Genomic DNA, 27,092 nt, shown 5'->3' with positions numbered 1-27,092 from the left:
TCTAATTATTACCAAATGTGTTTAAATAGGTGTGCGTTTTGTGAAGGGGTGTCAAATGCTATAATGTTTCTGTAAAGCAAATCTACCTACGGGTATAAATAAAGTAACCTTGAACCTGAATTATAAATAAATTTAGATTTGGTTGTAACTTCATTGCTGCTGTGAGAACAATAAGAAACTTAAGGTTGTTCAATTTCCCATATCTCTTTCTCCTGGTTGGTTCACCTCTGGGCTGTCAGAAAAAAATATTTAATAATAATCCCATTAAAGGAATTTCTTTACCTGGGCAAGAATTGATTTTAGCACAGAGCCTTCTTTTTAAAGGACGACACCCAAATTCCTTAAGCTAAAAACAAAACAAAGCATCAGGTCTCTTACTTAACATCAATAAATTTAAACTAATCACAATTAAAGACTGTTCTGAAAAAATTAAAATTATAGAAGACTTTTGTTGTTGTATGCCCCATTTTGGGGCTTCCAGTCAATTCAAACAGATGATTTCAAAATCTTTGTTTCCATATGTACCCGTTTTTAGGGTTAAGAGCAGGATATTAACCAGGCATAATTTTACCCTCTTTTCAGTAACCTATACTTGACACCGTAATCAAACTGGAAATTGTTTTTGGTAGGAGGGGGGGGGTCTAGAGGGGATGTCAATGAAGACTGCACCCTGTGCTGTTCTACTGTAGAGCAGCTTATTCTCACACACAGCTCCAGTTTGTTCCTCCTGGAGCCACTGTTGTGTGCCCCCCCACCACCACCACCAGTCCAGTTGCACTGTATGACCAGGAGAGATCCCCTGTGATTTAGGTCTAATCAGTGTATTAGAGTAGGGAGCAGCTTGTTTCACGTTAGGTCTTGAGATTTTTGCACAAACTACACCAAAACCCACTTAACCATCCCTTTAAAGCTTTCTGATGCAGTCAGTCCTACAGGGTCTTGATACCAAAATAAAAGCACACAGATCTCACATTTAAGTATCTTTTATTGAAGCATTAAGCTCATAGCACAGATATTTAGCACATCTTGACCATCCAGAGAACAGATAAATGAATTAGAACAGCAAAGTTGCTCATTCAGTACAACCTGCAACTGTACCCTCACAAGCAGGAGGCTTTCCTGGCTTCCGTTTCCTTGAATTCACAAAGCAAAGTGATAACATGATCTAGTCAACTTGGAAACGGTCATCCCTCAAGTAACTTTGTTGGAACATCGTTTTCACAAAAACATCTAGAACCAAAGGGCAGAAAGAAAAAAATTAAAAATAAAATTGGTCCGCAGCAGAAATACAAAATATTTTGTATAAAATTCAATTACCATTAAACTGCAAAATAGAGATCACCATATAAAAACACCAACGATCCACACCAACAAGGCTGAAATGCACTTAATCCAACAGCTAGCATACCATTTCTGTTGCTAGATGGAAATTCTTAAAAAATATAAATCAGACTACCATTACAAGTCATTTAATCTTAAATTGAAGGAAAAAAAAAAAAAAAAGAAAAAAAAGAAAACCAAAAAGCCACGTAGCCACACTAGAGGGACACTTTTCAAAATTCCTGCCCTTATAGATAAATTTACCAAGTGCTAGCTTGACTAGCATGCTAAGTTCCTTAGATGATGTCAAGTGCTGAAATCAGGATAAAACTATCACATCTGCAAGATTCTAACAGCATTCTCTGGCAGGAGAAGCTAAACCTTAGCTGTAGTAGGGTATCAAATAAAAACAAAACCACAAACAAGACTGAAACTTCTCCTGCTTTTAGCACCTGTCTGAAGCCTGAAATCTATAAGAGTTAGACAGGTACATGAAATTTATAAAAAAATAAAAATAAAAACCAAAACAAAAAGGGGGAATAAAATACAAACAAAACCACCTATCCAACATGTACCAGGTTGGGGCAGTTCCAACTTTCACCTTGTAAAACAAGAGGAAGGTGAAGCACACACACTGACAGCAGAGACAGCGCTACATTACACTGTTGAGCAACACGGCACTAGTAGTCACATGCAGTGTGTCAGGATTCCCCTTGCAAACAAAGGGCATTGACCCAAATGACAAAAAGAAAAAAGTGAGGGCACAATAAATTTCATAAATGGCAGTTTATGTAGTGGTTATATGCGGAATGATCTGGGACCACCCTGGCATGCTCAGACTAGTGGGCCTCTTTTGTGCGCTTACATCTCTGTATGTGGCAGAAAGAGACAGGGTGGATATTATGTTTGGGGGGATGCTTTGGTGGGCAACTAAAGCAAAAAGTGTCTGATTCATTATTTCCTTTCAGAGCTGAACACAGTGCGAGTGGCCAGGAGGGCTGGCTCTCGGTGGGCTGGGGCTGAACAATGGCCGGTCAGCAGAGGGCATTGTGAGCGCGTTGTCTGGAGTCGTACATTCAGCTCAAACCTGTTCCAGGCTTTCTTTCCAGAGAAATGTACATTCGAAAGATGGCCGAGCAAGCCGCTCTGCACGGCCTGTGCTACATTCAGGTTTTTTTTTTTGTTTTTTTTTTAAAAAACCCTCTGTGAATGCTGCATGACTGGGTTGAAATATCTAGATGCTTCCTACAGATGTGGGCCAATGTAAAATGTTCAAGCTCAGATCTGAAGTGTATAAGCTGAAAGTTTACCAAAGAACAAAACTGCCAAAAAACAAAACCTGACCAATAAGATGAGAACTTTTGAACCTTTAGTGCAACATCAAAGCAAGATGGCATTTCAAAGACAATCCCACAATGCCCAAGCTCAGCACAACTTGAGCTGAGGTGATTTGCCTCCAAGTACCTTGAGTAAACAGGGTTTTAAAATAAACTCAGTAACAGAGTAGAGAAATAGTCATGCTAACTAGGTGGGTGGGTGCAATTTGAAGTTTAAACCAATGGATGAGATCTAAAGTATGCTCATAAGAGGCGGACTGATCTGAGCACGTCAGGGTCCTGGTCTAGGGTGGGCGGAAACCTTGTCTGTGGGGAATGAGGGGGGACACCTGCAGGAAGGGACCATTGTACTGGGCACAGGTGGACAGCCTGAAACAGAGCGTGTTTAATACCTCTACATGCACTTCAAGATCACAGCAAGAGTGGGCTAGAATATCGTAACAGAGAAAAGAGCTTTCATGCAAGGGATCTAAGTCACGGGTACAACAATGCAAACAACTCAAACTGGAAGTTAAAGTAGGGGCAGCAGCGCCATCGCTGACACCAGGACAATCTGGATGGTGACAGCAGCAGTGGGGAGGGTGGGACAGGAGAGACGATGATGACAAGCTCGCTACTCTGTGGTGAAGCGCATTGCAACGTGGGAGCGCCGAGGCGCCACGTTTTTTGCGCCTCTTCATCCTCGACCCTCAGCTCTGCTGCTGGTTCTGCTGGCGATTCTTGGTGTAGCTTGTGAAGACAAAATTGTAATCGTTGAATTGAGCCAACTGGCGGTCGAGGCGCTTGTAGCCCTCCATTTTTGGGGGAGTAGAAAAGACACTGCGACATTTAGAGCTCTGCAGGAGAAAAAACAAAAACAAACCACTTTACAGGAAGCCGTTTAAAATCCCCCCGGGTAGATTGTGGAACAGTTTACCTCCTCACGTCAGATTCTCCAAAAGCCTAGAAACTTTTAAAACTGCTCTTAAAACTCACCTCTTTTCATTGGCTTTTAGAAAGGTTTAATTTATTTGTTTATTTATTTGATCAGCGAGGTGTTTTACAAAATTGTGTTCTATTGTATTTTTATCTGTATTTACTGTACAGCACTTTGGTCAGCCTTGGTTGTTTTTAAATGTGCTCTATAAATAAACTTGACTAGATGCAAAAATTGGATTTGAAATGCACCTGATTGACAAAGAGTGTAGTCACAAATTTTCCTGGCTTGAACACCTCCACAACCTTCCTGATCAATTCATCGTATGATGTCTGGGAGAGGTTTGTTTCAAAGCTGACGTAGGAGAACTCTGGCTCTGGGGTGATGTGGATGGTCCAGTAGGTTCCCTGTGGGGAAAATGAGCAAAGTCGCATCACTGATTTGCTTGAGCGCGCAACTATGATGAAGAAACAAAATGCCACTCACGTCAGTCTTCATCCCGTTCATCGAGTATCCACAAGGGTTGAACATTGTGGCATCAATCACAGAACCTGGAATCAGGTCACGAATTCCACTCATCTGCGAGAACAGAACGAGACCGTGATTACGAAGGTTAAACTACTACCACATGCTTGTTCTGAGGGGGAAACCGGGGGAAAACTTACACGAGTGACCTCACTTGCGGAAACACCGTCTTTCATGTAGAACTGGTCCATGATGGCTGGATCAAGGTCGCTCATCAGAACTTCCAGCGTCTGATCAGCACACTTGTTCTCCCAGTACTCTGGCATATCCAGAGTAAACAGGTACCTGTGGGAGAGATGCAAGGGGGCATTAAAGATTTTCAAACCTGGACAATGCATGGAGCTGCTACCTATGAGAGGAGGCCTTGAACATCCTTTCAAACTAAAGGCTTTTCACCTCCCTCATGAATTGGCATTACCAACATTCACTGACAAGTGCTGAACTCCAGAAACCACAAATATTTAATTATATTTCATGACTGAAAATCTTGACCATCTTAGCTATTAGCATATTAATCCAATGTGGGATATTTTAATGCTCACCAGCAGTCAGAGTTCAAACGTCCCATACAGTAGGCTGCACCATCTGTAAAAGGAGGGAATGTTATGGTTACCGTTTATAATCAACAAAAACATTAGGCAGCTCTGAAGAGAACCCACAATGATAAAATTAAGCTACACAGAATTACAGTCTGTGATAATACTGAATTTCATTGTCCCCACAGCTATAGTATAAGCAATGCACTCCATAGTCTCAATATTACAAGCAACATTTGTTCTTAAATGATTAAAACAGCTTGGGTAGAGATGATGATCACAGATACATGATTACCTGATCTATAAAAACAAACCTAAGATTTGCATTAATCAAAATCAGGGTGTGTCTTATGATTGGATATTTAAATGTTCGCTAACCCCGCTAGTCAGTGCCAAACAGTTTTATTACTTTATTCATGAGGGTAAATACATGACAGCTATGTTAAGCAGTGCTGCTCTGTAGTTCTTTTGTGCTAAAAAGCTGCATGTTGGTGTTGTCAGAATAAACTATAAAACCAAGTTGTCAATGTTAGCATAGGAGAAGCCTACTGCTAAGATTATGTTTGATCAATGAGGAATGTGCTAATTGCTTAATACAGCTAACACATGAAGTGTTTGTTGGTTAACGTTTCACTTTGATCATTTAAAGTGTGTTTGATTTCAATTTTTTGTGGGGGTAGTGGTTGAGGAGTTCTGTCTTTTAGATTTGTCAACTAGTCCAGCTTTTTGTTTAAACAACTAGCAGATTGTTTGCCAGGAGCAGCCATAAACCGGGAACTGCCCTGGGCATTTTCCAGCTGTAAATTCAGAGCGTCAGGGATTTAACAGACTGTGCTACAAACACCCTTTACTAGGGCTGTGCGATATGACCAAAATCTCATATCCCGATATAAGAATTCTATCGTCCCGATAACAATATAAATCACAAAAATGTAACATTTTCTATAAATTCTGTGAATTTCTGGCAGCTCGACTTGCGGGAAGTGTTTCCAGCTGTGCGGCATGTACCCGGAGTCAAGTGTTTTAACCGATGCATGAAACTATACATTTTTACACATAAGTTGTAACGGCCGACGTTTTCTTTGCGAGTATTTATTACACGGCGTGCTGCGGGGAAAAGCCTGTTCTAACAATTGAGTCTTAGGATTATTTTTTTAGCACCTGGCGGCTCTTTTTTACTTCTCATCTGTAAATAATCTGCTCTTTCACGTGATTCAGTTTATTTTGAAAAGTCTCAACAGGATCTTGAGATTTATTGTGAAAGGTTTATGTGGAACATAAACAAGCGGACACGCGATGGTGTTACCGTCGTTGTTACTAACGACAACGCATAAAAACAGGCGCTTGTCCGTCTGTAGTGTGGTTATATTAAATAATATCAACTTTAGGAAATTAATATAGCCACTACAGTGACCATCAAAACGATGAAAAAAAAAAAATTGCCGTAAATAGTTTATTTTGCGACACGACGAAACATAACGTAAAATGAAACGATAGACGTTTTTATATCATCATCATCCGATATATATCGTTATATCGAACAGCCCTACCCTTTACTTGCGTGTGTAACACACTTCAGAGTTTCATGTATCACGTACTGGGAAAAATCTGGCTGAGGAAGTCCACTTCTTCCTGGAAGTTTCGATGAGGGAACTCTTGATGGGCTGGTTTCATGAAGTTCTTACGGGAGTAGAAGAAATTCTGCAAACGAGACACTAATGAATAAACCTACGCAACTAATCAGCTTCATTGATACAGCTCGTTCAGATTGAGATGAAATAAGCTTTGTCATGCAAATGCTACACCAGTCTAACCTCAATGGTGTCGAAGCCGCAGTACTCCCTGGCGAGTTCCAGCAGAGGCACCAGTGCTTGCAACAAGAGGGTGGTTCCGCATGTCTTCAAAATGAAACGTCTCTTGGAGACAAACATGCTACTCTCACTGTAGAGACAAGAAAGGAGTTAGTCACCAATAACCACAGAGCATCGTTTTCCTCATTATATTCTATGATACATAATGATGATTAAGTAAGCCTGGTATCTTTGTAATATTTACCTAAAATGAGCAAACCAAGCCCCTCAGCTACTCATTCGTAAAATGAAATTTTACTATTGATGCGTGTAATAGAGGTCCGGTATTCGTTTTTATATTTGTTTCACCTTACTACATTGCAGAGCAGTAATGGGGAAGGTAAAACTTCAGTGAAGGCTTTCTCTCCTTTTTAATGGGGAAAGGAAAAAAGGTGGACAGGTGAGCAAAAGGAGGAAGAGAAAAAGCCACACCCTAGTTCCCATTCAACTTGTCATACTTGTTTGATTACCCAAGAGGAGTTAAGCTTACTGGCTTCAGTTTTAGCTTCATGTTAGTTTTATCTGACATGCTCATACTTGGCCTACCTTAACACAACTACACATTCATATAAGCACTGCATGTGACATGTAGAGTACATGCCCATACTGACACCTGAGACTGTCATTAATGGAAATTAGGTTAAGGTCTAGTTGGAAAGACTTTCTGCAGGTATCGAGCAGGCACTCACCTGAGTATATAAGCTTCCTGCTTGTCAGTCTTTGTCACACTTATTATCAAACAATGCACATTTTCCAAGAGTTTGTCCCACTCAAACCTGAAAGAAAAAGAACACAAGTTAAATGCACACAAAGACAAAGTTGTTCTCTTTTGAGGTCATTTTAAAGTGGCACCCACTACAGGAAAGAACTATTGATGGTTATGTAACATGGCCAAGTTTGAAATGTTTTCAGGATTTTGAACAGAAATGTCTATGAAGCTTGCTGTAGTCTTTACACTGAAAAAGTAAGTGCATATAACAATTTCAGTGCCAGAGTATGCTCTGGGCATACAATACTGATGATATCAATAGAGGTATTGTTCAGACTGAAATGTGTTTTCCACCATGTGCAGATGGCTGTAGGGTAATGTGGACTTATTCTGCACCTACAGCAGACACACCTTCTAGCAGCTGCCTCGGCCCCCCCCCACCCCGGACACCACCCAGACAGCTGGGTCACATTACAACCTTGGAACAGGAGCCAAACCCATTCACAGTGGGGGCCTGGGCTGCAAGACAAACGTTCCAAGAAATAAAGTGTTCGATGAAAGCATACCAGCAGCTCAATGAATGCTTTATGAAACTGGCTTTTCTAGAGAACCTCTCAAAAAGAAATGCCCCTCAGTAACCAGACTGCAGCAGTATGCGTAAAGGCTGTGGGCAAAAATGCAAGACCCAATTATGTTCCTTTCTACATGGTCAATCTACAAATGAACTAGATGACTGAGGAAACTCACACAAAACACAAATAAACAATGCATCTCTCAGACATTGTTCTAAAGACAACAAAATCAAGAATACAGTTCACACTGCAGCCTTTTGTATTCGGGCCTAATGGCCCAAGAAACTAAACTACAAATATGTTTACTACCTTCCAGTACCACAAACAACACTTCATCTAATCCCTTAACAACATTGTCCTCAGAGAGTGACAGGCTTACGTCATCTATTGTGAACATCACTTCCTCTGAGAGGGTGGGGGCAAAAGAGCTAGGTATGGTATCACGGAGTCAAATGTGCTCCAATATCAAGTTTCAAATAAGGTCAACACATGAACAAGTAAACAGTTTTTTGTTTTTTTACACTTCCAGCCCAAAACACCACCAATTTAAAAATCTGGTTTTTAGTTTGTGCATAAGAAAATTGTGTAAAAGGATGTGAATGATTTCAAAACTGCACGTCTCAGAAGATAAACAAAGGTCCTGCACCGAGGACCAACATTGGAGCAAGATGATATAAACTCTAAATCATGCTATAAGCTACTCTAAATCTGGCCATGCAGGCGATGTGCCTTTAAGATGGCTTTGTTATACACCAGCTTCTCTTTGGCATTGTCCTTAATGCAAAGACTCAACATCTTTAGTTTGCCATCAAGGCCAAGCCTGATGAGAATGGGTGTATATCATAGTACCATCTAAACTCTGCAAATGATATAATATGATTAAGTAATGTCAACAGTGTATTTGGAAGATGAACAAAGGCATTACAGGTATGTCTGGATACAGTTCAGCTCGATCACTTCCCGCAACATAACAGAGCTGTTGCGACATGCCTACTTCCCAGTTTCATACCAGAGGCCAAGCATTAGCAAGCTGTGTCAGCTCCTGCCTCGGTGAGAAATCGACACCAGAGGTTATTTCTAGCTGTGCAACAAGATCATATTTTCCTCAAAGAAAGCAAAGCGCCAAACCTGTTTTCATGCATCCCAGAGATTACGAACACATGGCTGATCAAGACGGCACATGTTGGAACGTTTGCCACTTATCAGACAGAAAAGTGGTCACTTACTGGATGGCTTGAACACAGGGAACAGTAAATTTCTCAGGTGTTTAGAGGTGAATATGCTATGACTTTATGAACCAGTCTCCCCTACAATGACTGGAAGTGCTTGGTATGCAGTCTGAACCCTGACAAGTGGCAGCAGAGGTAATGTGAGCAAGCTTCACATTTGTGAATCAGATGCCCTTGTGGTCTTATTTGGACATTGGCTAACGTCCATCGAGTCTGATCCACTGACAGTGTCCCTTTGAGCCGTTAATCTGCCCTCTGGCTGTAAATTAATGCCAGCTTTCCTTTACTCCAATGGTTATGCACTTGTCAAACCAGCCCCTGATCTGGTCATTAACCAGAAAAAGTCACCCATCACTGGAGATGATTTGGCCTCCTTGAACCAGTCATGAAATGACACACTGCCAGAGAAAAAAAAAAAAAAAAAATTAAAAACAAAACCCTAAGCAAAGGCAGTGGACACCATTAACACTTTCACTTACTCTCACCTTACATTAAAGAATCAGTACCATTCTTACCTCTATAGGTGACATAACCCAGGTGATTTTAAACAATCTATTTGTTTTACAGTGGACAAGTTCCACTAAAGTCTGGGAAGCAAAAAATTATTATGACACACGGTACAAATCTGCCTTTAAGGTTTCTCCTTGTTAAAGGTTGTTTAAAACGTGCATTTCAAACCAGCTAATTTTGCTAGCAAGCAAAAACCGAATTTCTCACAAGAACTGAACCCACATGGACTTTTCAGAATCCATGCCGCCCCGGGTCCTCCCCCCGTCTTTAAACGTAACCAAGTGCCCCGCGGCACAACGTAACAGGGAACCCTCTAACCAATCAGAGCAACTAGGAGCGAGAGCACCGCGTGGCCGAAAACGTGAACACGACTTTACGCAGTTTCTCTCTGGTTAAACAGACAGCGGTAACAGACCTGGGGCCAGCCTTTAGCAACCGCATGGGCAGAGGGAAAGGTTGACGGTTTTCCCCAATCACTTATGAGCCTTAAAAAGTAAAGAATTTAAAAAAATAAAATAAAGGTGGAATTGGAATACTTGAATCTATTTCCGTGCCAGCAAGGCACGCGGTGACAACGGACGACCACATGTCTCACATGCCCCCCTCGTTGTAGAGTGACGCAGGAAAAAATAAAGCATATGTAATTACAAAGCCCAAGCAATTTAGTGCACACGAGCACGAATATATATAGCAATTGGCAAATAACGACAATAAGATCGCCTCATCACTAAATCACAAGTAGTCTGAGAATTCAGCGTCGGAGAATTCAGGAGACGGCTGATAATTTGAATATTTTTTCCTAGGGACTAGCTTAAATGAAGTAGCTCTAAATTGGCTGTCATGGTGGCGTCCAAGCCTCATGCGACAAATCATCTCGCAAAAACAAGCGATGGGAGCTGAATATATTAATTACCGCAAGCTCCCAGGGTGAAGAATGAATGACTCAGCCACTGTTAAAAGGGGGAGGTGTCCATTTTCCAATGGCGACGTTAGCTAGCTCCCCAGCTTAAGGATCCACGGTTAGATTTGGTTCACTTCAATGCTTGCCGTCTATGAAGGGGTGGATTAATAACTATAAGGAATACAGTGTAAACGGAAACGGGACTGTACAATATTCAAGTTGTTATACATCTCAAAAAGTGACCACTGAAGCCGTGCATGTAGCCGGTGTTTCTGTCCATGTACCACTAGGCTGCTGTGGACTGACACTGCCCCGGAGACACTCAAGTAACACGAACCTTGGGATGGTACGGAGGTCTCCGTTTCCTTTGGTCTCATCCTGCCGAGAGAACCACACCTCCAACAGCTTCTCGGTCCCCTCGAAGAAATGTGCACCGTTATCTTCCATCGTGAGACAACAGACACCCAACAACCAAAAATATTACAACGTCGTTTATAACGTTTACAGCTTAATTACTCCTTCCTCGACCTGTTATTATTTCGCGAGGTTCAGTCCTTAAAACAATCCAGGAGTTGATTTGCTTGAGTTACCGTCTTCCCTTTAGCAGAGAATACCGTTAGCGAGCGCTAGCTAATATCGCCGGCCATACTGTGTAAGCGCTGAATGGAGACCGCGCGGAGCTTTTATTTGGCAATAGCCCTACGTAAGCCTCACCTCGAGCCAATCTGAACGCGAAGCCATATCTTGGGATTTGTGATTGGTCAGAAACCTATCAATTATAATAGAAGGCGGGTCTTCCGTCATGAAACTTTTCCGCCTGCATGTAGCTTTCCTCTGGAAATACATACTAATTATATATATATATAAACAGCAACATCAACATTACATGACATCTGGATTTAAGTTTACGAAGGCCAGTATGACAGTTGACGGCATGTTCGTGTAAAAGTCTTTTTCTGATAAGTTTTCTTCTGTTCACGACGATTACGTAACTTTTTTTCTAACACAAGCCATTGTGTTTACTTATCACATTAATTTTTCGTATGTACGCTCTCTCTTTTTTAAGCTGTATAATTTGTTTTTTTTCACTTAATGGTACTATAATACTGATATTAAACTGCGAATATCAGATATAAACCACTTAAATGAGAATATGACCAAGTTGTTAAATTGGATTGAACTAAACTGGACTGCGCAGGTATTCGTTTTAGCAAAAGAGTGTACTTATAGAAGGAAAACAGGTGAAAGAACTCCCAAAGGATATTACATATCTACTGTATGTGTTACAGGACTTGTCTCATCTCATTGTGTTCCGGGCAGTGGGAACTCACACATACAATTGTCACCCAATAGAATGACAGTAATTAAGTATGAATCACATACATATGACATGACGTCACTCATCTACATATACAGGTGTGTGTGCATGTCAAAAACCTATCGATTATTATAGAAGGCAAGGGTCTTCCATCATGATGTTTTGTTTTTTCATAACCTTTATTTATGGAAGACATTTCATATGTTTACCACTAACTGCACTAAACAATTTTCTTGTTTTTCTTTTTTTGGCTGACTGTAGTTCACAAAAGTAAAAAATGAATCTAAATCTCTAAAGAAAACTGTGTCTTAAAAAGAGATGCAGCGACCTACTTAAACCCTTAGATGCTTATCAGAAAAAACATCAGCTAAAATAACAGTTAAGAAGTTGGAAAACTAATATTATCCCCCGAAAAAACAACCCCAGAAACACCCAGGATGTTTGCACATATCCTTAAGTTAAACATAGCACTTGATATCTTTAAACAATTTGTAATAGGTCCCATACCCTTCGGATCACATTGAGTTTGGTGGGAAGTGGTCACTCTAACTATATTAAATGAATACACTGCATATGTACACAGTTGTCCAGCTTTTGCAATACCATTATTATTATGACCATTAAATAATAATAATAATAATAATAATAATAATAATAATAATAATAACAATAACAATAACAATAATAATAATAATGATGATGATGATGATGATCCAGATAACGAGGATCCGTTTAGCTCATTTATTTATTCATCTTACGTGACGTTAAAAAAAGGTAACCTCAAACCACCGACGGCCGCATTTTTGAAGAGCTTTCATGAGTACGCAAAGTGCAACGAACAGCAGCGAGAAACGCGGGTTGTAGTTTGCCATAGCTTGCCTGACAACGCGGCAAACTGCGGCGCCTGCTCATAAGAACTACCATACCCAGCGAGCCACGCGCGCCAATTAGAAACGTCAACGAGCCAGTGAACATTAAGCGGAGCAGACCAAAATCCCAAACAAGGAAATGGTGGGGGAATAAAACGACCAGATTATTTAATTAATGCATGTTATAATTAATATTTTATTTTATTGTAAATTAAGGCGTATTTATGGGTTAAAATGGATTACGACTTCAAAACAAAGCTGGCGGCGGAGAGAGAGAGAGTAGAAGATCTGTTCGAATATGAAGGTTGCAAAGTGGGTCGAGGCACCTACGGGCACGTTTATAAAGCTAAGCGCAAAGACGGGTAAGATAACCGTGAACGTTATTGTGTATGCTGACATAAAACTGACCGCGGGATGCATTTTGTGAACACACGCCTCGGTTATGTGCTGAACGATTTGTTCGATTTGAAGCTCCCCGAAGCGATAGCCCGTGTCTCTGTGTTTTTGTTTTCATGTAACGCACTCACTCACCAACGGTCCCCCCCACCACCTCCGTCCCCAACCTCAGAGCTCCCCCCTTTCCTCCTCCTCCTCCTCCCCAACACCCCCAAACAACAATGTAAAGCCGCGGTGCTGTTTATTTTCTGACAAGTGTCCTGTCGGCGGTCGCAGCAAAGGTAGCTTCTATCGTATTCTATCGTCACTTCGCGCAATAGTGACACCTGAGCGGCTTTTCTTGGCCCCGTTTTCAGCATCGTGGAGTGCCAAACTTTTTTTTCTCCCTCTTTCTGACACACATTGTTTTCTCTCTGCCATTTGCTGCTTACACTCACTGACAAGCATATGACAGCGTGTGACCACGATGTATATATCAGCAACAGAAAGCAGGACAGATATGTTCTCACATTTCTGCTCTGCTGTGCCAACGGTGTCAATGTTCCTTATGCAAACTGGCAAAATCCCAGTCCAAAAAAGTGGCAGAATCTGGCCAGTGCGCTTCGTATTTGAATACTACAAGTTTCATTTGTACGATAGCCAAAAGGTTAATCACTCTGATCTAAAAATTACATTCAAGAAAAGCAGCGTTAACCAAGGGCACAGTGCATTAAGAGCTGATTTTGCTGCCCCGTCTTCCAAATGCTTTGTCATAAAGTTTTCTCGAAATCTGAGATGGAGAAACTAATTTTAAGCATTAGATGAACTTATTATACAGATGGCCCAATTTGACTTCTTCCCATGTATTACTCGTTTTAGAATAGAATAGAGTAGAATGCCTTTATTGTCACCATACAGTTGTACAGTGAGATAAAGAGCATGTATAAAAATGTACAAATATACAATCCGGTGTAAGAAGAAAAAAGTAAATATGTAAATAAATTGTTTTTTCCAGTCATGGCAGATGGCTGTCTCTCCTTGAGCCTGGTTCTGGTTTCTTCCTGTTAAAAGGGAGTTTTTCCCCCCACTTTTTGCTCAAAGGGGGTCATTTGATTTTTGGGTATTTTTTCTATATTACTGTGGGGTCTTTAATCTTACAATATAAAACATCTTGGGGTGACTGATGTTGTGATTTGGCGCTATATACATAAAATGGAATGGAATGGAATTGTCAGTGTTGTTATAGCAAAGCTAAACACTGTTTTATTACCAGTAGGAACAGTATCACTCCAATTAGATCCAACCTAAAAGGAGTGTCACAGGGAACAGCTAGCTTTTCCAGATTTATAATAGCCATTATCAAGTCAATATTCATAACTGGTTAAGAATACACATAAAACAGTTGTTTTTTGTTCATGTTTGTATAGCTATGGTTATAAAATGTCTGCACCTCCATGCACTTGTATTTTAAATATATTTTGTATTTTTCCAAAGAGATTAAAAAACATGAAATAAAGTTAAAGCTTTATTAGCTTTATTTCTTTCAACGTTTTGTCTGTATTGCTGTGATAATGCTAATGTGGCCATAACCTCTATAGACAACTCAAATAATACAATTATTATTAACATTTTAAAATCTTTGTAATAGAATCAAATTAAAATTTACCCAAGCTGTTAAAGAAGGCCTTTTCTTCTTCACGTACTTTGAGAATTGATGTATTAAAAACTTTTACAATCACTCAGTGTCTTTAAAATCTGAAACAGTTTAGGTTTGTAGATCAGTCAGTTAGACTGTTTCTTTCTCACTGTGTTTGTTAATATTGCAATATTGTAACTTTATCAGCAGTGTAGATATGTTGGATTTAAACAAAGTGAGCCTAAAAGCAATGTTAAGCTACTTGACTCTAGTTTAGCCAATAGTTCGATGGAGTAACATAAAGTAGACAATTAACCACTGGTATTGCTTTAGTTAGTGGGCCGAGTTCATGTAAAACTAAGGGGGCATTAGTGCTTTCCAAACTATAAACTCAATAATAAATTCTTTCATCTTTAATAAAATGATCAGTGTTGCTGCTTTGTCAGGTGTAACAATTAAGTTTAACATCCAGACATCCATGAAAACAGAATTTATTACATTTAACGGAGTTAGAAGTTAGCAGGAAGTTAGCTTGCTAGTTTCCACGTAAACATGATATAGCATGTTCTGAATGAGAGATTTCTGAAAAAAATAAAACTTACAGCTCTGCCATCACTTCCAACATAAATGAAGACAAAACTAAACAGCAGTGACTTTTGTAGGGTTAGTGAAGTTGGGCTAGCTGGTAATGATGTGCTACGCAATTGCTAGCAACACAGCTATGTTAGCATTATGTAAATACAGTGAAGCTGGAGGATGGATGCTAACTTTTTTCCACCTAATAGCATCCTGCCAAACAATCGCATGGCAGGATGCTATAAACAGACCAAACTTCAGTCAGGAGAACAACTGCGATAATCCAGCCACAATATGAGGTTAGTCATTAATATACTGCAACAACATGGGAATAGAGCAGCTGCGAGAGAATTCCGCACTAATGAATCAATGGTACGGAAGTGGAGGAAGCAAGAAGAATGAGTTGAGTAAAATTTGACGGTTTAGTTTTGCTTAATGCGCCTTATAATCCGGTGCGCCTTATGTATGAAAACAGACACGTTCATCGACAGTGTGCTTTATAATCCAGTCCGCCATAAGGTCTGAAAAATAAATGTATCCAGGCCCAAGACGGGAACTTAAAATACTGAATGTGGTCGTTGTTTCTGTTCTTGACAGAGCTGTCGTCATTCAGAAATTTGACAGACAGTTGGATTTGACCCTCAGAGGATGAAAGGCCCTGAGAATAAAGAGCGTTATAAATTCCCAGAAATGTGAACCTGTTAATGCTTAGCAAAGCCTCCTTTTCCCAGTACCCAAAATGTTACTCATGACTTACCCCAGTTTTGCAGCAGAATTTAAAGTAATGGATAATTTTCATTGTTTGCTGCTTTCTCAACTTAAGAAAGCTTAAGGAGCCTAAGGGGCCTTGTTGTCATGTGAAAATGCTGTGTCTTGGAAGTATAAAGATCCAGTTTTGCTTTTTTTACAAGTGGAACACGTCCCACCAACAGCTCAGTGTGTCTTAATAACTACATTATAGATAGTTATATCAGTGATGGATGCATGTTTTTACAGTGCCATAAAGTTAGTCCTGGAAGGAATTCATGGTGCATGTATGGGTCAGGAAGTCATTGAAATTTCTTTTAACCGTGACTGTTGGATAAAGAGCATAAAAAGCAATGTTTTGTTCATTTCTTTATAGCTATTTTTAGTGCTTTATCTGTCTTGCTTCTGGTCAGCTCCTGTGAGTTGTACCAGTGGGTTCATTACAAGTATCCTGTATGACTTTTGAGAACAGACCACTAGTTGGTACAATCTGTTGTGGGTGTACTGTGACAATGTTCTATGAAATCACAGCAGTTCAGGTCCAAAGAAACCTTTGTTCAGACATTACCAGTGCTGATTTTCTCTGACTTGTGTATGTGTGTATTTTAAGGGTGTTATTATCTGCTAAGAGCCAGTCACCAGGGCACCAGACCGCAGCTCCAAATTTTGAGGAAGACGTGAACCGTAGAGACATTATGGCAGAGGCAGACGGAGCTGGCTCACGCACACCATCACAAGATCTGTGCGCTGGCCTGAAGGGGCCTGAGCAGATAAGCCAACACTCGCCCTGTGGGTGTTGTGGGGCAATGTATCGCCGATTTGAAAAGGATTGATAGTCAGTGGTGTGTCTCCTCAGAGTGCTCTGGGCCTGCTTCATAGAAACCAAAAGAACAATCACTTCAGGGATTGTTATGAATATAATAAAATATTACAGTTTGCATATTCTCAAAAAAGTCATTAAAAATAGAATGTAGTGATTTTTCAGATCACATTGAATTCAGAATCCAGCATAGAATTATGATATTTACACGGAGACATTTTGCTCTTTCATGAAGAAAATGTTCATTTTTAATTTGATGGATGTGTCTCACAAAATTACTGTATGGGCCAAGGAGCTCCAGAGATCACTGTCTGTGAACATAGTCCGCCGTGCAATCTAGACATACAGGTTAAAGGTCTGTCATACAAAAATGTATCCATATGTGAACATGGTGCAGAAATGCAAATAATAGTGAGTGTAAAACTGTGACTCTTTCTTTGACTGTCTACGGTAGATCTGACAGTGCCTGTTTGGGCTGTGAATAACTGATATTTATTGAAGTTACTGCTGATGTGCCACATGGCTTAAACCCTCCTGCTTTGGAGATGATGCATATACTGTATGGATATATGCGCATATATTTAAGACACTCAGAAAAAAGACAATGACCAACTTGGAGAAACAACCACAACACCGACCAGTTACCATGGATAACACTGAGTAGGGTGTCTCATTAGTAACGTCTAGCAGGCAGATCATGAGGGACACACCCAAGTTTTGTTTTGTTTTTTTAAACTCTCGATCAAACGTTTTTTAGAATTAAATTTTTTTGTCAAATTGCCAAATACACTCGATAGTTACAGTTACTTTTGCTTATCAAGTCAACACAAATGTTTCAGTTAGGACAGAAAAAAGCATGTGGAATAATTTAGCTAACAGGGGTGGGGTTACAAAAAACTATACAGCATATTATTGCAATATTTTGTATGGCAATAATCTATTAAATAGGGATGCCAAATATCAGTGTTATGAATGAATTAAAATACTCGGGGAGTACTTCAAAGAAGAGGTTTCATCTCACGCACAACCATCCAATTTAATGTAAGTTTGTTTGACTAACGTTACGTTACATTAAATTGGCTCTACTGAAAAACCATCAGACACTGGACAGAGTTATTCAGAGCAAGCCAATGGCTCAGTCACACACATGCTAGAACAAAAATGGTGGCTTTTTTCACAATGTGATAACGCACTTGTCATTGTTGAAAGATACAACAAAATTTCATTTGGTGACCAGCAACCAATGGTAATGGTTTTCCAAAGCTTGAGTTTGTTGCACCTTTACCGCCACTTTTGAATAGATTGTGACATTGACAGTTTTTTGAAGTCATAATTTGCACTTTAAATGTCGATAATGTTATTAATAAGGTTACAAATAACAATAGTCTTGTATTGTGAGTGAAGTGTTGTAATAATATTGTATTTTGGGATATCTGGTAATTCTCACCTCTATTAGCAAACATTCATAATTAGTACTGCAAGCATGGAGGGCACTATGGGCACTACATAGACTACAGAAGACGCACACAGTAGAAATAAACACTATATATGTTAATAGTGTAATGTGTTTAAGTGGGGCTTCCTTAATCTATAAAACAGTGAACCTGTTTCATAATCACTTTCATCTTCTGACATAAAATTGAAATTTCAAGCATATAGATTTGGGTTTACAGTGTTTGGATCCATCTTTATATGTCAAGCTCTGTAAGTTTGTCCTGGTTTGCATTACGGAGTGGATAAACTGTTTTATTGAGTAAATTGATTATATTAATGTGCAATTTTTTTATAGACTAAAGGATTAAATGTTTGAGCTGTTTTGAGCATCTGTGCAGCTTAATTAGTATTAGAGATGTGTGCCTGAGAGCTCCAGTTAATCCGTGACCATCTCCAATGCAAATTAGGCTGAAAAGTGTTTGATATTACCACCATGAGGACCTCTTTGATCTGTGCAGGCTGCTCACTGAATGAAGTTGTTATTGGACACTGTCCACTGAGTGTGTTTACATTTTAATCATGCCTCTTTGCTTATTGTAAACAGACTTATGAATCCTTTTAGCCCTTATTTTCTTCACTGCTCTGTGTTCAGGCTGGGCTTCCTTAACCGGAACTCTGCTTATCTCAAATAATCAATATTGGTCTGCTGAAAGTGCTCGGCCCTGCGGGCTCACATTTCACTTATTAACTGATTTTCATGCTCAAATTTGATGCACAACGGCAAATGACTACCTTGCAAAAAGAGGAAAATTGCCAACTGAGAGCTTTGGAAGTGTCAGTGTGTAGTTTGAGTTTTCGTCCCTGCATCAAGGGGAATTTCACTGGGGGCACTTATCCAGACCTAGGGAGCACTCCTGCAGGGAACTAATGGATCTTTGCTGCCAAAAGCTATCACTAATAACATGGATTCCTCTATGGCAGTTGTGGAACTTGAACCACAGGATGTTTTTTATGCCCTCTGCTGTCCTCATCCTCCTTGCAAAACACCTCCTTTACTAATCAAACCCTCAAAAAGCCTTTTTGTTGGCCATCTTCTAATATTCTTCATTTTCTCTTTTTCTCACCACAGGAAAGATGAGAAGGAGTATGCACTGAAACAAATAGAAGGCACTGGAATATCAATGTCTGCCTGCAGGGAAATTGCTGTAAGTTACCGTTTTCATTACTAAGGCCTTACATGACCATGTTGTTCTCAGGCTCTTCAACCTCTTAACACCCACTAAGTCATTGCTTAGTATAAATGTTATGTCAAGGATATTTTTGTTTTAGCTACTTGCTAAATAGGCTAATTTTCAGAAACTAGATGTTACATTTCGCATGGAGTTCAATACATTCATTTTGGCAACACGATTGTTATGCCAAGACTGTGTCCGTTTGGTCTACCTTACAATATAAAATGCCTTGAGGCGACTGTTGTTGTGATTTGGCGCTATATAAATAAAATTGAATTGGTTAATCCAAACAGACGTCCATTTTTATCATAGACGAAACTTGTGAAAAACCCTAACCCTAAATGGGTTGCCAGCGACCTGGTAGATGTCGAGATGACTTCATTTGCTGCAGAGATAAACATCAGCAAATATCACAAAACCCTGTGAAGACTTACCCAATATTTTCAAGCAGACTCTTTAGTCTGGATGTTTCTTTTAGCATTATATATAGAATAGTATCAGAGTTTGTCCAAGATGAGGATTTTAAGTGATTGCTTTGAAGTTCCTAAAGGGAGAACAGACAGTAAGAACTGGTAACCATTTTGGTCAGAAGATAGAGAGATACATGCTCCTTTGTAGTTTTGATTCTAGTTCCCTACAAACAACAGGTACAGTCTGCTACTAAAACACAGAGTAAAGTTAGTAAAGGGTCAACCCGCGGCTGCTAAAATTAAAATGAATGTAGCGTTGTTTTGCTTCATGTCTGTTGAATGAAACTTGGCAGAGATGCAGCTCAGTATATTCAGAACAGATTCATTATAATCAGAATCGCTGACAGATTTAGTAAATTTTAAAAAGGTCAAAGAAATAAAGTAAAGTATTTTATCTGAAAAGTCTCCTGAGTTTTTCTAATCCATACAGCCCAAAGATGGTCATATTGATCATTTCGTTTTGAAGCTGTTAATGAACTGGGGCATGTTTTTCAAGTAGAAAGGAAACGTAATAGAATATAGTTCAAGTGGGTAAGTGATGACATTGATGCTAGCACTGGCACTGTTTCCACAAATGTACTGCTTGCACACATAAAACCATGAGAAGCATTTTCTCTTCTCATAAAGAATGTTTTTAACACTTCATTAGATCTATTTAACAGTGGTTTTCACCCTTTTACTTGTGAAGTAAACTTAAAATGGCAAAGTTTCAGTAGATAAAGTATCGTATTATATTTAATGGGTCAGACTGATGCTGTAACTACCTGTGGTTTGTACACCTTAATATATCTTGTACAATTTAAAAAGGTGCAGAATTGATTAATTTAAGTTTTTATCGACTTGATTTTCTACAGCTTACTCAAGGATTTTTATTCTTATCTTATTTTCTCCTCACTGCCATGCCACTGATAAAGAGGCCATGTGCAGAATAATATTTTACTGAATATAATAAATGCTTTTTTATCCCCCAGCAGTAAAAGGTTGATGGGTTATTGTGGTCACCCTGCGGCAGTTTGTGAATGTGATAACTCAAGATTGAAGCAACATAGACGTTTCAAATTTATACCATAGGTGTATCTACTCTCCACCACATGATCACCACGATCATGATCAAGGCTGCAATAGAAAAACATCAGTGTTGCCTGTAAGAAGTAAAAAGAAAACAACTTGTACCTTCTTATCAAAAATTTTCTAACTCATTGTCAGATTCTCTTCCCCCCATTATGTGAGCAATATGGGCGTGCCACTCTCTCAGTCTTAAAAAGAAGCTGCAGTGTACATTTACTGAATGACAAAACAATGTCACTTGGATAGTTTACAATATTTCTGCATAAAGCTTCACACAATAGACGTGTTTATTTATTTTTATAATCACTTTGTAAGATTCGGTAGCCAGCTGTCACGTTTGACTCTGTCAGGTGAGTAGAGGGGACGTCGTGTTGGTTGAGTGCATGTCAGTATGTCACTTAGCAAGTCCTGCCGATAGACACAGAATGTGGCCAGACAGGCTGGTGAGCTGTTATGTAAAGGTCTCTGGTTTCATGTATAACATGGTCAGCTGGAGGCGAGCTGAGCACTGTATATTGTAAACACAGTAAATGACTCTGCACCTGCATATCCATCAGTAATGACCAAACTCAGTGTAGTTTCCATGCCCCTTTGCCACCCAGTAACATTTAAACTCACTCAACAACGTGTTGCATGTTCTCAGTTCCTCTTTTTGCCTGTGATGTTCTGGGTAGTGTGTACATTTTTTACAAAGAAAACTGATATAACACTACACTAAATGAAAGTGAGATTTCTACTAAGACATGTCGACTGTACATAAAAGCTCAAAAAGTCCACTTGATTTAAATAACGTGCAGTATTATTACACTGAGCTTTTATTTAAAAAAAAAAAAAAAAAGCTTGGACACGCAGCAAAGGGCTGCGGGGTGGATTCGAACCCAGGACAGCAGCTTTCAGCCGTATAGTATGTGGTTTTCACTCTTTGGCGTGGGGATTTTGTAGACCTTGGTTCCACTGCATTTTACTCATCTGTCAACATAGAACAGGTTTTACTGTATATCTACTGGATATACAGTCTTCTGAAAAAATAGAGTGAGATTATTTTAAAAATGAATGGTTCTTTTTCCCAGATGCGTGTCACGGGTTCCCGGGGCAAGCCGTGTGAATTTAACAAAGGACCCAAGATGCGGATATGCAGTGAAGTGAGAGGGCTTTATTGACACAGAACCCGAGTGACAACAAACAAAAGGAGAGTGTGGCGAAAAACCGAACTTAGACATAAACTACACTGGGAAAACTAAAACCTAAACAACAAACCTGAACACGAGAGAAAGCAACTTGCAGGGAGAATTCACAATAAACAAGAACACAGAATATTATAAAGAAACGCAAAACATTGAGTCGTCAGACTCAGGACCATGACAATGCGCTTGCGCTTAGTTTTTCAAGGTAGTTAGCAGATGGTCTCTGCCCTATACTGTGTTCCTAGACTATTTAAAAGTAGAATGGGAGGTAGAGCTTTCAGCTTTCTGGCCCCTCTTCTGTGGAACCAGCTTCCAGTTTGTATTCAGTACACTGGAACCCTCTCTACTTTTAAGATTTGGCCTAGAACTTTCTTCTTTGATTAAGTATATAGTTACGGTTGGATCAGATGACCCTGAATCCTCCTTTAGTATTTTGGAGAACTTCCTGCGTTAATTAGCCTCTGTCAGATTTTTGATATACAGTAAAACATCTCTGGCTACATGAATGTGTTGAAGCAGTGAGTGTCAAAAATTTGCTGTACTGGCATTACTCCACAATGTCACCTGTGCAAGTTAAAGTAGTTACTAATCTTTGTCATTTTGGAAACTGCTGTAGAGCTTTTATATAGAACTTAAACCCTCTCATACTGGTTTAAGGATTATGGTGCCATCCTGGTGTCATCTTCCTGGCACTGGCACTGATTTTTTAGAAAAAAAGACAGAAGGACAGCCATGCAACAGATATGAAAAAGAAAAAGTACCTAGAAAAAGTAAAATAAGTTTTTTTTTTAGGTGATCTAGCGGTAGCTGTGTATTGATGACTGTCTGCAGCTTTGGTTGGTTGTCAGTGGGTTGGATATGTAGAGGTCTGTGACCTAAATCCTACTGTGGAGGCTTCTCTTTCTGTGTCCTCAACTATTTATCAGTTTTTTATCATTTATTTGCCCTATATGTATTGTCCTCTTCAGTAGTAAAAACTGCTTTTAAAAATATTCTTTCTTAAATATACCTCTAAAAATACCCCTAAAATATATTTTAGGTGTTCCAACCAGCAATGAAGAATTTTTGGTCCTTTGCTAACCTTAACATCTGTAGAACATTAGAAGTGATCAAGAAACATGACCACCATTATCAGTCCAGTACCCTTAAACCCCTGTAGAGGAGGAGATCTATTAGAATTAGAAATTTTCATATGCTCAATTTGACTATATATATATTTCCAAATCATAATTATTGCACGTGGGTGTATGAATTTTCCAGCTGCGGACATGGCCTCAGATTTGGAGGTACTGATTCTCTTTCATACTCAGCTGCGAACCGCTACAGTGCGAGCTGGAGGCCGTCACCCGATGAAGCCAACAGAACCATATAATTTGCAAAAAGCAGAGATGAGATTCTGAGCCCACCCGAGTGGAAGCCTTTCGCCACTCGGCTACGCCTAGAAATTCTGTCCATAAAAATTACGAACAGAATCGCTGACAAAGGGCAGCCCTGGCAGAGCCCATCTCCCACTGGGAACAAGTCCGACTTGTTGCTGGCTGTGCAGACCAAGCTCTTGCAACGGTTGTATAAGGATTGAATGGCCTGTAGCAATGGGCCAAACACCCCACACGCCCAAAGCACTTCCCGCAGGACACTTCGAGGGACACGGTTGAATACCTTCTCCAAGTCGAAAACACATGTAGACTGGTTGGGCAAACTCCCAGGTACCCTCGAGAGGATAAAGAGCTGGTCCAGTGTTCCACAACCGTGACGGAAACCGTATTGTTACTCCTGTATCTGAGGGTCTACTAACAGACGGACTCTCCTTTCAAGGACCCTGGCATAGACTTTCCCAGGGAGGCTGAGCCATAAATTAAACTTAAATTATCACACATGTAATTTGTCATTTTGAAAAATTTGAAGCACATACAATTTTGTAAAATTATGGACTGAATATGGTGAACTGTGGTTTTTGGGGACTATTGATGGAAGAAAAAGAAGACCTGTTCAAGAGACAGCCTTCAGCATGGCACAGAAACATGCAATATTTGAGGCTATGGTGATCTTGTTCCTTACTGTTTGAGTACTGTATGTGTAAGTGGTTTACTGGCAATCTGGTGGATGATAAAAAATTAAGACCTACTTATTTTAAGACTGCACAAGCTCTCTTGGTAGAGCAGGTCCCAGTTGTTAAGTTCTGATTTTACATTTTCAGGGTCCCTTGTTTTTTTAGATAGTTTGGTTATGCAAAAGCCAGTTGTATTTCTCTCTGTCTGTCCTCTCACAGCTTGTCAGTTTCTGCCTTTCAGCAGGTGTCAGATTGCATGCCTGCTGAACAATCTCTCTTTCTGGTCCTGATTGTAGTTTTGTGCTAAACAGGGTGTGGAGCAGTGCGTCACATCCTTGGAATAGTCAAATTGCGATTTTGATGCGTAGTGATGATTGATGAGTCACACCTCTCTGGTCAACAATTCACATTGACGTGCGTGAAACGAGTCTTGTTAGAAATTTGGTTGGACCATTCTTTTTACTTGCAGAACTGGCTGCTCACGGAGATCTGACTGGGTGTCATGTTTCATTCACAAGTGGAGCTTAGTGGGTTAAAAGGATACAGTTGTGTTGCTTTGTCTTTCAAGCTTTGGAAGAACAATCATCCCTTTCATAATTACTCCTCCTCTGATGATAAAATTGCTCTGTTTTTGATATCTGGAAAATTAAAAATAGGATATATCCTTTTGTCACAGCATTCTTTTCCAGAATAATCAGATCAGACCATAACAGTCTCTGTCTCCTGGGGCGAAATATTGCTAGGCTGCCTTTGCTTTTCTTACAGTTGTAATGATTAATTTTAACAAGTAATTATTTTCCAACATTTTCTACAATAGTTCTGTGCTGCAGTGAACAGTTTTGGAAAACTGAACGTTAGGGTTTTGAAAGAGTTCAAGAGCGTGGACTATGAAACTTGGCTGGTTGTTTGTTCAGTGGATTTAAACCATTACAAGTATTATGCAAATGATCTGTGTGTTTTGCACTTGTACTTCAGATCTCTTTAATTCGAGGGGAGAAATCTTTAAAGTGATTAAAGGGGCGATCAGACAAAAACTGACACAGTGTCTTTGGGTGGTTAGTTTAAGAATGTTGTCTTTGGAATGGGTATAATAGGCATTCTGTTATTTTTAGCTCATCTGGCCAAATACCAATGAGCTTATGCTATAGACACACTTTCATTCTTTTACCTGTCGTCTCTCTGTCGGTTAATCCACTATTCAAACGCATTGCTACTCCTCCTTAAACATTGGTTATCATTTTGGGAAACTTGCACACAGTGACCAACTAATGGGTTGTACTCCAATCTACTTTTAACATTTAACTTTTTAATCAAATATTAATTATTGCATTTTTAGAATGTGAGGGTCTTTTGTCAAAGCAAAGTTGTTTGTCAATGCCAGAGTAACTGCTGTATTGAGGCTATACTTGCCATATATTGATGCATGGTTAATTTTGTTGTGACGGGCCTTTTTCTTTAAATCCAAACCACATAGAATAAACACTCACTGGAGAGTACAGAGTTCTCAAATGGGACATGAACCATTGTCCACTGTCCAGAAATATTATTTTTTGTAATTTGTTTGAACATTGTGTAGCTCTCTAAACACAACTTTTCACAATTCAGTAAAATGTCAGTGAAGAAGAGCCTTCTCCTTATTGAAACAACAGCTTGGTTACCATACAGATGTCTGGTAGGCCTTTGATCAATGGAAAATCACTGAGTGGGTAAATACAAAAAGTCTTTGTTCAAACCAAATTTAGATGGTCATCCAATTTTGGTGAACCTATGTAAATTGTAGCCTCAGTTTCCTGTTCTTAGCTGACAGGAGTGAAACCAGTGTGGCTCCCTAATTGTATAGTCCATCTGCTTCAAGTGCTGTTTGTCATTCCGAGATACTCTTCCACATACCTCAGTTGTAACAAATGGTTATTTGAGTTACTGTTCCCAGCTTATCAGTTTGAAGTAGTCTGGCTGTTCTCTGATCTCTGGCATAAACTGCTGCTCAGGGGATTGTCACGGTCCTGGGTCATTTGGACCCAGCATTTTCAGTTTTTACATTCCTTTGTATTATGGTTTTTATTCTGATCCTTTTGTTATGCTTTGTTTATTAGTATTATTCTATGTTCTTTGTGAGGGGTTAGTTCTTGGGTTGTGTCTTGTGTCTAGTATAGGTTCACTTCAGTGTCAAGTCTGTGTCTGTTTCTTGTTTCCTGTTTTATTGTGAAAGGCTGTGCCTCATGTCAGTGTGTCTAGCTTTGCTCCCCGTGTCTCATTAGCCCAAACCCTCTCAGTTGTGTCTCCCTCCTGTTTCTCATTCCTTGATGACTCCCTCAGTGTATCTAAGCCCAGTGTGTCCTTGTGTCAGTGTCGCGTCGTTAATGTCTACTCACCCTCAGTCTATGCTCTGTGTTTTGGTCCCTGATCATCTGCCTGTTAGTTTATACTTTCCCAGTATAGTTTGTCCCCTGTTCAATCTGCAACCTGCAAAAGCTGTTTACTTTGAGTTCAACTTCGCCTAACTGAATCCTGCTTTTTGGGTCCTTCCTCCCTGCCTGCCGGTACACAGCTATGACAGAACAACGCGACCATTACCTGGACCCAGCGGATTCATCCCGGGAGTGTGATCTGTCCCGCATCCACAGCCTGGTCAAGTGGATTTCCCACACTAAGGACGCTAAGGCAATGGCAGTTGGGATTAACGCTATCGAAGCGATCCTGGAGGGAAATCCTCATCTGCGTCCACTAAAGGGATTTATGGGCTTGACGGACCAGCTGCACGAAGCCCAGGAGGTGCTACAAGCTTTTGCCCGCTCCCGGTATTCTGTCCCAAAGCCCCCACAGCAGCAGCAGCGGTGCACGGAGCTTTCCACTACACACCGGCGACTGCCATTTGAGAGGGGAATCTCAATACGGCTGCCACGGAATT

General features: G+C 39.9%; 2 protein-coding genes across 2 annotated transcripts in view; one reads left to right on the top strand and one right to left on the bottom strand.

Moving 5' to 3' along the window:
- Positions 1–2,277: 2,277 nt before the first annotated feature.
- On the bottom strand, positions 2,278–11,072 carry amd1 (adenosylmethionine decarboxylase 1). Its single transcript, XM_026142633.2, has 9 exons — positions 10,743–11,072; positions 7,174–7,260; positions 6,449–6,575; positions 6,233–6,335; positions 4,641–4,683; positions 4,239–4,383; positions 4,060–4,152; positions 3,825–3,980; positions 2,278–3,493 (listed from the first exon to the last, which is right to left on the bottom strand). The coding sequence occupies exons 1-9, from the start codon at positions 10,850–10,852 to the stop codon at positions 3,347–3,349; spliced, it is 1,011 nt and encodes a 336-aa protein (XP_025998418.1). The 5' UTR covers positions 10,853–11,072; the 3' UTR covers positions 2,278–3,346.
- Positions 11,073–12,672: 1,600 nt separating this feature from the next.
- The window catches only part of cdk19 (cyclin dependent kinase 19), a 75,753-nt gene continuing 61,333 nt past the window's right edge, over positions 12,673–27,092 (top strand). Inside the window, exons 1-2 of the mRNA XM_026194207.2 lie at positions 12,673–12,954; positions 19,310–19,385. Of these exons, the coding sequence (XP_026049992.1) occupies positions 12,827–12,954; positions 19,310–19,385 (204 nt within the window). The 5' untranslated portion in view covers positions 12,673–12,826. The remainder of the gene's footprint in view (positions 12,955–19,309; positions 19,386–27,092) is intronic.

The sequence above is a fragment of the Astatotilapia calliptera genome, chromosome 15 (genome assembly GCF_964374335.1).
Source record: "Astatotilapia calliptera chromosome 15, fAstCal68.1, whole genome shotgun sequence".
In the NCBI taxonomy this organism is placed as follows: Eukaryota; Metazoa; Chordata; class Actinopteri; order Cichliformes; family Cichlidae; genus Astatotilapia; species Astatotilapia calliptera.
Note: the sequence above shows the minus strand (reverse complement) of the source record. Positions and strands in the feature narration are given on the sequence as shown.